General features: G+C 37.4%; 5 protein-coding genes across 6 annotated transcripts; 2 read left to right on the top strand and 3 right to left on the bottom strand.

Moving 5' to 3' along the window:
• Positions 1–1,444: 1,444 nt before the first annotated feature.
• Positions 1,445–4,014, top strand: LOC18011673 (protein trichome birefringence-like 14). The gene is made up of 4 exons (XM_006394152.2): positions 1,445–1,664; positions 2,061–2,292; positions 2,444–2,639; positions 2,915–4,014. The coding sequence occupies exons 2-4, from the start codon at positions 2,139–2,141 to the stop codon at positions 3,777–3,779; spliced, it is 1,215 nt and encodes a 404-aa protein (XP_006394214.1). The 5' UTR covers positions 1,445–1,664; positions 2,061–2,138; the 3' UTR covers positions 3,780–4,014.
• Positions 4,015–4,117: 103 nt separating this feature from the next.
• LOC18011691 lies at positions 4,118–5,923 on the top strand. Of its 2 annotated transcripts, none has more exons than XM_024150993.1 (7): positions 4,118–4,354; positions 4,511–4,622; positions 4,874–5,032; positions 5,115–5,152; positions 5,273–5,388; positions 5,478–5,541; positions 5,638–5,923. In XM_024150993.1, exons 1-6 carry the CDS (start codon positions 4,157–4,159, stop codon positions 5,500–5,502), a joined length of 648 nt encoding a protein of 215 aa, XP_024006761.1. In that variant the 5' UTR covers positions 4,118–4,156; the 3' UTR covers positions 5,503–5,541; positions 5,638–5,923. The 2 variants fall into 2 exon arrangements, with proteins under 2 accessions (XP_024006761.1, XP_006394216.1); XM_006394154.2 differs by having other exon boundaries at positions 5,273–5,357.
• Positions 5,924–5,952: 29 nt separating this feature from the next.
• On the bottom strand, positions 5,953–7,822 carry LOC18011718 (SAL2 phosphatase). Its single transcript, XM_006394153.2, has 8 exons — positions 7,728–7,822; positions 7,556–7,631; positions 7,414–7,487; positions 7,116–7,321; positions 6,803–7,016; positions 6,624–6,713; positions 6,393–6,546; positions 5,953–6,192 (listed from the first exon to the last, which is right to left on the bottom strand). The coding sequence occupies exons 1-8, from the start codon at positions 7,791–7,793 to the stop codon at positions 6,029–6,031; spliced, it is 1,044 nt and encodes a 347-aa protein (XP_006394215.1). The 5' UTR covers positions 7,794–7,822; the 3' UTR covers positions 5,953–6,028.
• Positions 7,823–8,899: 1,077 nt separating this feature from the next.
• LOC18011717 (probable SAL3 phosphatase) lies at positions 8,900–11,454 on the bottom strand. Its single transcript, XM_006394155.2, has 8 exons — positions 11,286–11,454; positions 10,807–10,882; positions 10,558–10,631; positions 10,245–10,450; positions 9,775–9,994; positions 9,583–9,672; positions 9,343–9,496; positions 8,900–9,251 (listed from the first exon to the last, which is right to left on the bottom strand). Exons 1-8 carry the CDS (start codon positions 11,349–11,351, stop codon positions 9,016–9,018), a joined length of 1,122 nt encoding a protein of 373 aa, XP_006394217.1. The 5' UTR covers positions 11,352–11,454; the 3' UTR covers positions 8,900–9,015.
• Positions 11,455–12,632: 1,178 nt separating this feature from the next.
• Positions 12,633–14,950, bottom strand: LOC18011603 (SAL1 phosphatase). The gene is made up of 7 exons (XM_006394156.2): positions 14,702–14,950; positions 14,362–14,437; positions 14,141–14,214; positions 13,807–14,039; positions 13,389–13,707; positions 13,145–13,298; positions 12,633–13,053 (listed from the first exon to the last, which is right to left on the bottom strand). Exons 1-7 carry the CDS (start codon positions 14,948–14,950, stop codon positions 12,884–12,886), a joined length of 1,275 nt encoding a protein of 424 aa, XP_006394218.2. The 3' UTR covers positions 12,633–12,883.
• Between the last annotated feature and the right edge of the window lie 192 nt (positions 14,951–15,142).

A 15,142-nucleotide genomic window follows, 5' to 3' on the forward strand; every position in this document is an offset into this window, starting at 1 on the left:
TGATTTTAGCTAAAAGCAAAATCACACTTTTTTAACTTTACTCTTCCATGCATTTCTTTTATCGGTCACTTCTTTTTGTAGACAAATAAGGCCATGAATATTTGAATGGCTTTTGGTTTTTAAGCTTTTGATTTTGCTGTAGATTTTTCTTTTTATACCGACTGGGGTGATATAATTGCTTTTTGATTTTTGTAAATTTCTATATCTTCTTACAAAACCGTATTTATGTGTTTGAAAATTACGATATAAAATCTCATTAACAAGAATATATTTTTACAAAAATAAACTCACAGGATTTTATAAGTAATACCGAAAATATCCATAAAACCTAAAAGTAGTCAAAATAACAACGCACTAAAATTTGTAACTATAGCAAAAAAAATTTTTTTTATAGAGATGAGGTTTTTTATAGTTTGAAAACTAGTGTCTTGTTCTTCTACTAGACTATTGACTATTGCTATGTGGTACTAATTTTCATGTGAATATAATATAATCTACCGCGTTTCGATTAATTTGTTTAAATATTCATAAAATTCAAAAATAAACAAGGTTTTGAAGGTAATCATTCGAATTCTCAGATATAATAATTTTGGCGTGAAAACGAGTGAAGTAAGGAATCGAAGGACCAATACGCTATAGGCTAGTGAGTGATTCCTTTGTTATCACTCCAGCGATGTCAAAGTTCATTTAACTTAGAGGGACCAATGTTTTTGTAAGTTACAATCGAGACCCTTATAGTTTGCCCGAATCAGAGAGACCCAGATGTCAACGTCTTTGCTTGTTTATGGCTTTTATCCCCATGAATCAAGGCATGTCCTCTGTCTTACTCATCTTTGAGAAAATAGTATTATTATTAAAAAACACGTTTTGTCAACTACTGAAAAAGATATATAGCTTACCTTTATGATCTATACAATATTTAGATATAAGTTAGTAAAACGTAACATAAGGCATAATATGTTTTGTTTACATAAGATATTAATTCGATGATTGCCGGATCATAAATGAGTCCGCACATTAAGAAAGTGAACAATGAAATGTCGCCATGTCGGTGTCACATGATAACATCCACGACCCCCCGAGAAGTTTCCAACATGTCAAACTAGTGCACATTAGGGAATAGAGAATGCCCCACGGCTCAATTTTGTAAAATTTATTAGAGTTTTCTTTCGCTTTTAGCATTCGAACTAAAATTTATTTTATTTCGTTTGGTCTGTATTTTTGGGTATTTCTGGTGTTAGATTGAAAGAGGTTAAAAAAAGATTAACGTTTCCACAAAAAAATAAAAGATTACTATTCAAGAAAATATTTAGCATGAGTTTCGGATATCGGTCATATAAAAGTTTGAGGAAATTTTGAAGAAATAAAACTAGTAATTAAATCAATCAAAATTTTAGCGGTAGTTAATTGCTAACAGTTGAGGCGAAAGAAAAAGAAGATGAATCACCAAAACTCACTACTTTATTGCGCTGAACAATCAACAAGGCAAAACAAACACATCAACGTTGGATTCGATGAGACAGTCGCACAATGGATATTGTTTATTGACCAACATGTGAGAGATCCAAATTCAGAGTTTGATTCGTAATTTCTTGCTCTCCAGATCTAGACTTCACTGCTCGCTCGTGGAAGATCCGATCATCAATCGATTTATTCGTTTTCCGGTAAAGATTCTATCATCTTCGCTCCTGGAATTCGACGAGCTCGACTCGCCGATAACTTTTGTTATTTCAGTGGAAACCGTAGTCGTAGACTTGGGTATTGATAATGGGTTTCTGTTTTTGGTTTGTTTTCTTATTTGGATGAATTCGGGGATAAAGAGGAAAAGATCATTATAACTCATATCAAATATCAGAATTAGGAATTCGGATATGAGAACCCATCTTCGCTGTGTGATCGATTGTTAAAATGATTATACCTTGTTGTCTTGCTTTTGAATGATTCAATACCTGGCTAAGACTTCACACTATGATTCAATGCCTGGCTAAGATTGTTATAATATTGTTTTACTTTTGAATGCCCTTGACTAAGATTTTAAAGTATGTGACTTGTCTCTTCAGGGATCTTGAACTTCAACAACAAAGCAATGAGCTTTCTTTTTTGAGAGAGTTGATGCAATCTCTGGCATTCAATCTAAGATGTTTGGCGGAAAAAGTTACGTACTCAGAGGGAGTGTGTCACTTGCCTTAGTTATCCTCATCCTTTTGATGATAACACTCCTGGTTTCCGAGAAAAACCCGCTCCGTACTTCTCTTTTTGAAGTAAAGCGTCAGTTTTCAGCATCTTCTTCAGGTATTTTTCTTAATGCTTTTCCCATCTTTTAGTATTCAGTTTTTAGTTATGTATCCTGCACTTCAGTAAGATAAAGTTCCAAACTTTTCAATTCTCATTATCTCAAGGAATCATAGTCTGGTTTGGTGATACATTTTGGTTTTCCTCTCAGTTTGTAACTTTGCAAAGGGGAAATGGGTTGAAGACCGGAAGCGACCATTGTATTCTGGTTTTGAATGTAAACAATGGTTATCAACCATGTGGGCGTGTAGAATAATGGGCAGACCCGATTTCTCATTTGAGAGTTACCGGTGGCAGCCAGAAGGTTGCAACATGCCACAGTTTGACAGATTCACCTTCTTGAGAAGGTATGGGCGGAGTTTTTGTCCAATTTAGTTTAGATTCTTTAGCCGTGAATAGAGTAAAAATATCTGCCTCTCTTTATCGAACTTAGAACTACCAGCACCCTGCTAGTGATTTTCGAACAATGATGTTCTTGGACCATCAGTCGGCCTTCTTATGTAATGTGACGTATATAGGTTGTTTTTTTTATTGTGTGTGTGAATTTGTTGTAGTGGAGCAAGTTTTTAAACGTCTCTCAAGTTGCTTACTACAACTTTGCTTCTTCTTTTTTTTGGTTTAGAATGCAGAACAAGACTATAGCATTTGTAGGAGACTCGTTGGGACGGCAACAGTTTCAATCTCTGATGTGCATAGCCACTGGTGGTGAAGAGAGCCCAGAGGTTCAAAACGTGGGATGGGAATATGGTCTGGTGAAACCCAAAGGAGCTCTCCGTCCTGATGGTTGGGCTTATCGGTTCCCGACCACAAACACAACCATCTTGTACTATTGGTCAGCTAGTTTATCAGATTTGGTACCAATGAACAACACTGATCCACCTCGTGTTACTGCAATGCATCTGGACCGTCCACCAGCGTTCATGAGAAACTACCTTCACCGTTTCGATGTATTGGTTCTAAACACCGGTCACCATTGGAACAGAGGCAAGATCGAAGGAAATCATTGGGTGATGCATGTGAATGGAACACGGGTCGATGGCGAATATCTCAAGGATATCAGAAACGCTAAAGATTTTACAATACACAGCGTTGTGAAGTGGCTCGATGCACAGCTCCCATTGCATCCGCGGTTGAAAGCTTTCTTTAGAACGATATCTCCGAGGCATTTTAGAAACGGAGATTGGAATACAGGTGGAAACTGTAACAACACGGTCCCTTTGTCTAGAGGAAGCGAAATCACAGGCGATGATGGATCGATCGATACAACGGTGGAGAGTGCTGTGAATGGAACAAGGATCAAGATTCTTGACATAACTGCACTTTCTGAGCTAAGAGATGAAGCTCATATCTCAGGGTCGAAACTCAAACCCAGAAAACCGAAAAAGGCGAGTAACGCGACTTCGACTCCAGTGGTCAACGATTGCTTGCATTGGTGCTTACCCGGGATCCCTGATACTTGGAATGAACTTCTCATTGCCCAGATTTAATATACTCAACACCGTTACACACTCGAAAGATGGTTCAATGGATTGGCTCTGTTGATTCTTTGTTATAGAAGGTTTTGTTTTTTTCTTAAATTCTTTCTAATGGTAACGGAAATAGTTCTACAGTCAGCGTTTGCGGTTTCTGCGATTCGCGTTTGATAATTGGACTGATACACACATTTTACAGATATTCATATGTAATGGTTATATAGTCTGGTTTTATACAAGAAACATTGAAAACACCTATTTTCCTTAATCGAGATCGGTACACGATTAACTATTAAAATTTATTAGTTGGCTTTAAAAACCGGTTTACGGTGAGGCGACGACTTTTTGTTTTTGTCAAAACGGGGACATTTTTTTTTTGTGTGTTTTAAGATATGGCGGCGAGTTTCGAGAAATTCGAACCCATATACGGAGAAGTCGTACCCGAATGTTCGGATCCGGGTCCGGGTCTTCTCCGGCGATGTCTCTTCCATGTCTACGCTTCCGATTCCTTTCACCTCACCGTCCATGTAACGGACTTCGTCTCAGGCGTCTGGACAACGATCCTGTCCGTCTCGCAGCTAGACGATATGGTTCCTTTACTCCTCCTTGTCCTTTTTGCTTGAATATTTATTTTGTTGTACTTTGGATTCTCTGGAAACTCGATGAGAGAGCCTAGATAGATATCCATGGCTTGTTAATGGGATTGCAACTGATTTTTACTCAAAAAAGATTTGATTTTGAAACAGAGGGATACTGTGGGGATTGGTGGTTCGTGGTCTGAGTTCCTCGATTATACTGTCGCTTCCTTGAAATCGGACAATGTGAAGCTTCACCTGGGACAAAATTCCGTTTCAAATGGTAAAAGTTTTTTGTTTTCCTACCGTATCTCTGAAATAGTTCATCAAAATGAAGTTGCTTACTTATTGAATGCTCTTGATTGTTGTCTTGAGTATGATTTGATAGCCTGCTTTGAGCTTGTGTTTAATAGTTTGCTGTGCATTATATTGTTACTTGGGTTTTGCTTACTATCTCTTACGTGCTTGACGTCCCTATTTTGGTATTCTTAGTTGTGTTGTTGTTTGTGTGTGTTTGACCACATACTGTTTTAGGTGTCGCGACTGGGCGATTAGTTTCTCAGAAGGCTAAAGGGATGCCTCGCATAATTATTCCTTTAACAAAGATGGTGGACTCATCTGCTAGTGAGGCAATGGCAAATCTGTCTTTTGAGTTGTTCAGAGCATTCAAGAGCAAGCAGCACCTACAACAAGGTCATTATTTTAGGCCACTCTACTGATTAGAAACGGAATTTTTCTTTAACCTGACTGTTAGAGCTCTTTTGTCCTTGTTTAGGGGATGTGAGCTCTTCAGCTGCAGCAACTGATGAAAAGGTATCTTTTTTGTCTGGAAGTTCTAATGGTGTCTTTCTAATCAACACTTCTTAATACTGCTGCATCACTCTGTTCCTACTTCCTGCCTTGGCTGGAAAATCTCATTTGTATTGTGATCAGGATAAGAGTGACCAACTGGAACGATACTCCTCTGGAAAAGTAGATGTTATGGCTCCTTCAACAGATAACCGCCAAGACTCTCCCGGTTTGTTCTGTTCGCTGTTTAACCACTCGTAGTAATTTATTTCCCCATTTCTTTCCTCAGAAATATCATATTTAAACAATAATAACATCAGCTCTTTTCCCCTCGCATCTCTTATTGCAGCCAAGCAATCCACCCGAGAAGCTAACACTACAAAACCTGCTAAACGAGTACCTGCTCACCGGAGGTATATATGCATATCATCTCCTCTCTCAACCTTATCTGCAACATCCATATTAATATCGATAATCTGGGCCTGAAAACCCACCTATGGCTTTTGCAGAAACCGTAAACGGGGTGCTCTGCTGCAAGATTCAGAAGACGAGGATGGCTAATTGGAACATGACATATTCTTAGACGAAACTTTAAACCCATCAGCAGCTATCAGTGGATCACCTGCGGAGTGTTGCTTAATTCTCATGATAATTTCCCTGGTTTATCTCCTCTTGGGGGTGTATGGATTCTGTGAAAATTGTATGTAACCTTAAAGTAGATTCCTAGTGGACTCATGTTAGTATCCATTTTTAGAAGAAAAAATTGATAAAATGGTATTGCTTCGTATCATTATTCATTGGCGTATAGTTTCCTATAAGCACAAATATCTGACGTATGCAATACATACACACCAGTTACCACTCAGACAAATACAGATATAGTACAGTTTCAGCTGTGTCTCAGAATTGAAGATTCTCCTCTTCCATGGATTCTCTGACTGCTTTCAAAACCAATGGCTTGAGTTTCTTGGTAGTAACTATGATCCCCGTTTTGTGAGCAAGATACTTTCCGTTTGAGAAGTCCAGAGATTCCCCTGTAGCATCGCAAACTACACCTCCAGCTTCTGCACAAGGTTATTTGTTCATTTCTCTTTATTCATATTACTCCCCTAATTTTCGTTACATGTTGGAAATGACATAAATGGGAATTAAATCTAGATCCTTATATGCTTGGTAATTAGTGAACAAAACCGTTGATCTATATAATATGCATTAGAGCCAGCCAAGAGTTCTCAGTGTTATAAAAGGTTTTTGTGTACTGCACCTGTGGTGATGATTGAACCAGCGGCATGGTCCCATATGTACTCACGGTGTCCACTGAGAGTGAAACGCAAGTAAATCTCTGCGTCTCCTCGTGACAAAGCTGCATACTTTGCTTGGCTATCGATCCTTACAGGTAATGCTTTGATCCCGAGTTTCTGCTCTGACCAAAAACTGGTTGTTTTAATAAACTGTAAAGTATCCCACTTGGTTATGGCAGTAAACAAGATGTTACCTCGGCAATGGAACCATGAATAGGAATTGGTCTATGGTATGATTCTAGGAACTTTGCTTCTTCAAGATTCTCATTGCTGCTCACTCTCACCTGTCAACACATCTTTCACTCTCTTTAACACTATCAAACAATTGCAGATTTTGTTACACGGCTCAGCTTCGGGATAAGGTAAATGATACCTTCTGTGGCGGAGAGTTGCCTTGGAGAGGTTCCATGTAAGTCCCTAAACCCGTTGTAGCAAAGAAAAGACAGCCAAGAGTTTCCGGGAAAGACTTATCCGTCTCACAAACCACAGAAGCCAAAGGAAGATTCGGGCAAGCCATGACCCCGAGCACCACTTTACCTTCCACAAGCAACGCCAACCCCACCGCGTATTGCTCTCCTCTTACAAATCTAAACGTGCAGAGAAGTTTTTTGGTAACACGGTCTTTAAATACCGGGAAAGGTAAAGCATATATAGTGAAAGCATAGAGGTTACATAAATATTGTTACCCTCTGGTTCCATCTATAGGGTCAAGAACCCAGTGGCAACCTCTGCAACCTCCTTCTGATTTACCGCGGTCTATAGCGTTCAACACATCTTCTGTGGAAAGAGGAGAGGAGGCGTATGATTCCTCAGAAGCTAGAGTATCTTTCACAAGCTTCGTTATACTTTCCAGAAACACCTCGCTTCCCTTCTTCCGCAGATCTCCAGTTTCCTGTAAGAATTTCCCGAGAAAACTCAGATAAGCATTTACGCTATATGTAATTAAGACTTCTGGTTAACAAAAGGGTTTTTGAGTTATTGAACCTCTTCAGCCAATAATGACAGTTTTACAGGTTGGAGCTCCCTCTCCAACACAAGACTAACCACAGCTTGTGATCCTGAAGAAATCATCCATTAATGGGATCTAGCAAAACCGAGACTTGAATGCAAACGATGAGATACAAACCGTAATCAGCTGCAGTAACCGGACTTCTATCAGATTTTGTCCATACTTGAGATTGCAACAGAGTCTTTTGCACTTCCTGATTCATTACATTATTAAGGTTTGTTTAGTTTTATCATATATGATCCATGCTCTGATTCTAGTTCCAATGGTTAATGAGAAAAATAGTCGTTACCTGACTGAGACGAGCAGCTAGAGAGACTGCTTTCTTTGCAGCAGCAAGCTCCTTCTCATAAGACATGTGAAGTTACTATGTGGTCTTATTGAGCCAATTCATAGGCAGTATTACCTACATATATATAGTTACGTGTAATATGTTTTTAACGTTAAATTCACGGCAGATGTTTTTGTCCAAGTAAGGACGTAGTCAACGTTGTTGATATATAAAAGTATAAAACAGAGTTTGGTGCGAGACGGAGTTGGTGCAAGACCGTCGTCTTTCACGTAGTGACAGAACAAGTTGGCGTTTTAGAAAATATATTCGGATATTGCATCGGACTATCGGTCATCATATTTTATTTTATTAATATTCGTTTTCGTCAAAAGACAAGAGTGATGATTAATCGGTAAACACTAAACAAATTGGGTATACTTCACCTAACCAATACACGAATCTCTCTAATTAACCAGGATATATTTCAGAGCCATAAAGATACTATATATATATATATATATATATATATATAGATATGAAGTTTCGCAGAGGTTTCACACGGGAAGATGCCATAGTTCCCAATTTTTCTCTCGGTAAATTTTTAAATTCTTAAATGAGACTAAACATATTGGGTATACTTCACCTAACCTATACACTAATCTCTCTAATTAACCAGGATATATAAAATTATATATATGAAGTTTCGCAGAGGTTTCAAACGGAAGATTCCATAGTTCCCAATTTTTTTCTCTTTAAATTTTTAAATTCTTAAATGAGACTGAACATATATGATATAACTTCACCTAACCAATACACTAATCTCTCTAATTAACCAGGATATATAGATGAAGTTTCGCAGAGGTTTTAAACGGAAGTTTCATAGTTCCAAATTTTTATTTCTCATTAAACTTTTAAATTTTTAAATGAGAAAGGTCTTTTCATATGTCTTTTTCTTTATGCGATAGAAAATGGCATTCGTCTTTTATATTGTCGAGTTAAAGTGTTAAACAGCCCAATAGCACAATATCCGTATGTTAATTTTCTCCCCAAGATTTTTGTTAGTTTCACTAATCTTCCCAAAAGTTTTCAAAATAGATTCACGTCTTTGGGAGTATGAACACAAACAAGTGTAAGAAAATATTTCAATGAGCTCGAAACTTCAAAATTACATTCAAGAGAATTAGTGTTTTTTATAGATAGATCAAAGTTGAGTTTTTTTTTTTAGGTTTTAAATAATATTCTGTGTGAGAAACACAGACGGAGAGAGTATTCCCAAGGACAACAATAACAAGTATATTTCAGTTGCGTGTTAGTGAAGTTTCAGAGAAGCTGCTTTTTCTTCTTCCTCGTCTTCTTCTATAAGTGATTCTCTTGCTGCTTTTTCTTCTTCCTCTTCTTCTTCTGTAATTGATTCTCTTACCGCTTTCAAAAGTCTTGGCAATAGTTTCTGCGTCGTAACGACAATCCCTCTCTTGTAATCAAGATACTTCCCTTTCGAAAAGTCCAATGGATTCCCTGCTGCATCTGTCACTTTTCCTCCCGCTTCTGAAAGACGCAATTACAGAAAAAAATTTGTATAAGATTATTCATCAACAATTGACCAAAAGCTATTCAGAGTAGAGCTTAACGGATTTACCTGAGACTAGGATTGATCCAGCGGCGTGATTCCAAATTGATTCGGGTCTTGCTTTGCGGGTAAACCTCAAGTACACCTCTCCATCTCCTCTAGATAAAGCTGCATACTTTGTCTGACTGTTGATCTTGATTGGAGATTCCATTATCCCCAGTTTCTGTCGTGTGAGTATCACCGCACAAAATCAGACAAAACTCGGTCCCAAAATAGAAGATATATCGAGAGTGTGAGGAAGATGTTTACCTTGGCAATGGTGTTATGGATAGGGACAGGTGTGTGGTATGACTCAAAGAAACTCGCTTTCGCGGGATCGTCAATGCTGCTTACCTCCACCTAATAGCGTATTTGAATAATTTTTTTTGTAGGGAAAACGTATTGAAAAAGGTTTCCATTGCAATGCATCTAAACAGCAGAGTGGTTCTGAGAGTGTTTTACCTTCACGGGAGGAGAGTCGACAACATTGAGTGACTGGACATAAGTCCCAGTGCCAACCGCGCCATAGAAAAGGCAGCCCATTTTTTCAGGTGAAGACTTGTGTGTGTTACTACCAGCAGTGGAGGCCAAAGGAAGCTTAGGACAAGCCATCACACCAAGCACTACTTTGCCATCCACCAGCAATGCTAATCCTATCGCATATTGTTCTCCTCTTATAAATCTATAAAATTTGGAAAATCAGTTCCGAGTACTCAATGACAGTTCAAAAATGTAAAATAGAAAACAAGGAAAACAGGTACTAGAATTCTGAGACTTATTTGTCTCAGGTATTCGCGAAACAAATCCAAACTACTAGTAACTAACTCTAAGTTGCATTAGTGACTAGATATTGTTGTGTTTAGAGGAAGATTGAGAGCTGTTAAAAAAAAAAAAAAAAAAAAAAGAGGAAGATTGAGTAAGTAAAGACTCACCCTCTGGTGCCACCTATAGGATCCAATATCCAATGGCGACCCTTGGGACCTCCTTGTGATTTGCCACTGTCAATGGCGTTGAGCACATCATCCGAAGACAAAGGAGAAGCAGCATATGATTCATCACTAGCAAGAGTATCTTTCACAAGCTCTGTAATACGTGCCAAAACAGTATCAGCAGCAACTTTCCTTAGCTCAGCAGAATCCTACACATAAATTACAGAAAAGAAGAAAAAAGTCAGAAATTAGATAAAAACATCTGCTTGGATCATTACACACAAAAAAAACCAGCAATGTTTTTATATTTTGGCACCTCTTCAGCCACTAATGACACAGGTTCATTCTGGAGTTCCCTTTCGAGTACAAGGCTGACCACCGCCTGCGAGCCTAAAAGAACATTTCTTTGTTTCAATTTATGAGCCAAGAAAGATATGAAATCTAAAGATCTAACAAAGAAGATTCATTTCTCGGAGTGAGAAGAATTGCACATTTCAAACCAAATCGAAAGGTTTTGCAGAAATGGGGAATGAAATTGCAAGAAAAGGGTCAAAAGAGGGCTAACCATAATCAGCCACTGTAACAGGACTGTCATCTGATTTTGTCCAGACGTCAGATACCAACAGAGATTTCCTCACATCCTGGAACAAGCAAAAGCAATTCCATTTCTTGAGAACTGAGAATAATATTGAATGGATTTGTTAAAACCCAATTAAAATACTGAAATCGCCGATACAAAATCGAAGATTCAGTGCAAGGCTACATCCCCATTGTCAGATATCCTTTTAGTTTTCATCAATCAAGTTCCATATTTCAGGCCCTAATTCAAAAACACTCATCTTAGTTGACGATTTCCAAGGAAAAAAAAAACAAAAGTCACCTTACACTTCTCAATCTTTTGCACAAAGAGTTAAACAAAAACAAAATCTAAGTCTCTCTCTCTCGAACACACATAGTAATGTCAACGAGTAAAAGAAGAAGAAAAATAATCTAAATCTAGAAAAACGATCATGGGATTCCAAAGAGGGAAACGAGTGATCGTACGTTGCTGAGACGAGCAGCGAGAGAGACAGCTTTCTTCGCAGCAGCAAGCATCTCATCATAAGACATTGAAAAGGTAATGAAGAGCTGTACGAAAAAAGAAGAAGACAAAGACGAAGGCGAAGACGAAGAAGAAGAAATCTCTGTGAAAATCGATTTATGATATGAACGAAAAACCTCTCGCGACTCTGAAGCAACTTCTTCACAATTTTCAATTATTTAATACTTTTTCTTTCTGTTTTATTTTACCAATACATCATAATTTAAATATTGTTTTTGGTATTTTAGAGTATTATTTTTCACATCTCTACCGTTGTAGAAAAGTAAGCATAGTAGTACTCTACTTCGTTGAGAAAATGAAAGTTTCGCTCACGTTGCCTTTCCTTCTGTTAATTTATTATTCATAAAAAAATTTATATAGTTTCATTTATATTTGCCTAGCATAACTTTTAATCCCAATAAAAAAAGCAAGTGCATATTTTTATGATTTATTATTACTTCATATTATTATTATTATATACTCTGCAAATAGTACACTGCCTTATCTTGTAAGTTATAATCCAAATGAAGAAAACATATATATATAAACAATCCAAAAATGAATTGGTCCAATAAAGGATATTTTCATTAGAAAGAGATATTTATATGTTTTTTTTAGTATTATATATAATTCCAGTAGATAAAAAAAAATTAAATTTTATGCTTCTTTTTGGAGGGGAGGATAATATCATGATCAATTCTATGTCTGGCAAGAATAGTATATGATTATTACTTTTTTATTATAAATCCAAAAAAAGTTATTTTGGGTACGTTGTATATATTTAGTTCAGCCTTTCTGAAAATGCTTTTATTCGAAAGTGCTTATGCTTCTTCTTCTTTTTTTTTTTGTTTTTTTAATTGGAAATAACGATAGGAGAATGGGTTCTTGTTTCATTTTATAGTTATTGCATAAAAGATTTAGAGGTAGTGTAATTAGTTACTATATTGCAAATTGCTAATAGTATACTATTGAATAAGACGTGTGAACCTTTGTCCCCATCTCGTCAATCTTTAGTCGCAAACAGCCAAACAGGTGTTGTGGTATCATTAGCACAAAAATATCTTGATTAACGAAGGGATTATAAATAAACACCATCCACATTAAAAATTTCGCCTAGTACATTTGTTGTACCCGTCCATTTATTGTATAGGTTTGACCGAACGAAACGATAACTTTTATTATGTCTTCTCTACGAATCAGTCAGTCATCGTGAATGTAGATTTATTGGGAATAAAATCTCGAATTTCAAAATTTTCCTGTGGTTAAAAAGATAAAACAAAATAATAATGAATATTATTTGTATATTGAAAGATTCTACCAACGCGCTTTTTAATATTAAGATGAAAAAGTAGCCAACGCGGTCTAGGCACGTCGAGGCCTGTAAACCTTAAAAGGTCTTTTCCCGGCCCATATTGGCCCAAACAAAATACTCTTTATCCCTGAACATATGTAGTAGATATTTGTTTTTTTTTTCTTTTAGAAAATTGAAAGGAAGTGAAACAAAACACAGTTGCGGAAGAAAACAAACACTTGAAGAAGGAAAGAAGAAAAGGAGAAAGAATCAGAGAGGTGAAGGTTTCTCTTGGTCGGCAATAGATTCACGAACTGCTTTCAAAAGCAGAGGCATAAGCTTCTCATTAGTAACGATAATGCCTGTGTCCAAATCAAGATACTTCCCTTTCGAGAAGTCCAGTGGCTTTCCCGCTGCATCCGTCACAATTCCACCAGCCTCTGCACCCAATACAAAGCCAATAGATCAAAACAAGTCAAGCATATCGGTATTGTAATCTCATCTCTATAAAGAGAAAAACTTTATGTTAACCTGTGACAACTATAGCACCAGCGACATGGTCCCAAATCTTTTCACGGTATCCTTTATGAGGGAACCTTAAGTATATAGCTCCATCTCCTCTCGACAAAGCTCCATACTTTGCTTGGCTATCGATCCGCACAGGTGGGGCTTTCACACCGAGTTTCTGTATACATCAAAGAGAGAACGTCACCACTTGGATGCTGAATTAGCTGGAATCACATGGGAAGGGAAGAGAAAAGCAGAGCAATTTTACGTTGGCAATGGAGCTGGATAAATCGTGAAGAGAGTGAGCTCCTTCAAATGACTCGAAGAACGATGCTTCTTCAGGATTCTCAACACTAGAGACTTGTACTTTGACGGGATCAGATTTCGAGTCCAAGGGCTGCATGTATGTCCCTGAACCGATTGTAGCAAAGAAAAGGCATCCGATTTCGTCGGAGGAAGAAGACTTGTTGTTGTTGTTTCCTGCTATGGAAGCTAATGGCAAGTTTGGACAAGCAAGCACACCTAAAACTACTTTCCCTTCCTCAAGCAATCCTAGTGCTACTGCGTACTGATCTCCCCTCAAAAATCTAAAATCGACAAACATTTGCGTTGACATTCAATCAGTTCACAATTTTTCTTAAGAATAAGAAGCTTTGATTTTTAGGGTAGATAGTTTTGAAGCTTACCCTTTAGTGCCATCAATAGGATCCAAGACCCAATGTCGACCAGTTGGACCACCTTCAGATGTGCCGCAGTCAATGGCTCTGAGCAGATCATCTGTGGATAAAGTAGGAGCAGCAAATGATGTGCTAGAGTCAATGGCTTTGAGCATATCCTCAGTAGCCAAAGTGTCGTTGACAAGTTTCGTGATTCGCTCAAGAATATCCTGAGAACCATCCTTGCGTAGATCGGCTGAGTCCTATATAGATAAGTTTAAGACTATGTGAGTCGTAGAACATAAAAACTCGAGATAAGTAATGTGAGAGACATCTAAAATAAGCTGTTATTAAGCTGTTTCACCTCTTCGGCCACCAATGAAAAGGGTTCAGAGTTGAGTTCCCTTTCTAAGACTAAACTAACGACTGCTTGTGAACCTGAAACTCAAAAAAACGACAGTTTATAACCGCAAAGAAGTCGATCAAACCATACAACAAAGACAGTTCCTTTTTCAATCACTGGAGTGTAAAATCTATGTGATTTCGTTTTAATGTCAGTACGATTTTGAAGAGAAAAAAACTAACCATAATCAGCAACGGTCACTGGACTCTTATCAGATTTTGATTGAACATCTGACTGCAACAACGCCTTTTGAACTTTCTGGAGCAACCAAAAAAGATTCTTTTAGAGTAAAAACAAAATTTAAATCATAGATTCACTACAAGCTTAATAAAGAGAAACTATTCCCAATCAATACACATTCATCTCCAAACCCAGATTAAAAAAAAACTTCCGATTTCAGACAGATATTAAATCCCTGAATTTGAAACGAAAATTCGGAAGATTGCAAAATGGGAGTTCAAAAATGATCAAATTTAGAGTATGGGTAAAGAAGAAAGGGGAAAAATATCAAGAGTCAGAAACCTGACAGAGACGAGCTGCGAGTGAAGCAGCTTTCTTAGCAGCATCAAGCTCTTTCTCGTAAGCCATCGATGAAACTACTCTGAGAGTAACAAATGAAAGAGAAGACTTCCTTCCGAATACAGAAACGATACGGTTCGATGAATCTCTGGATCTCGAAATTGATGCAAATGTTTGAAGCGGAACCTTGGTTGTTCGAAAGCAATTTATAGACATCTTTTGCCTTTTCAAGAAGATAAATTGTCTACACATTTTCTGATTGCAAAGACAATTATTATTTTTACTTTTCCGAATTTCCCGTATACAACCACGGACAAATTTATTCTCTTGATTGAAACCCTAAAGTTTATTTTGATACAAGAAAGCCCCGAGTTGCTATGCTGGTTTAGTGGTTCATTTAGTACCAAACCTTAAGAACATAGAATAGAGGGTCAAAAATCAAAG

Source organism: Eutrema salsugineum, unplaced genomic scaffold (assembly GCF_000478725.1).
Source record: "Eutrema salsugineum unplaced genomic scaffold, Eutsalg1_0 scaffold_6, whole genome shotgun sequence".
In the NCBI taxonomy this organism is placed as follows: Eukaryota; Viridiplantae; Streptophyta; class Magnoliopsida; order Brassicales; family Brassicaceae; genus Eutrema; species Eutrema salsugineum.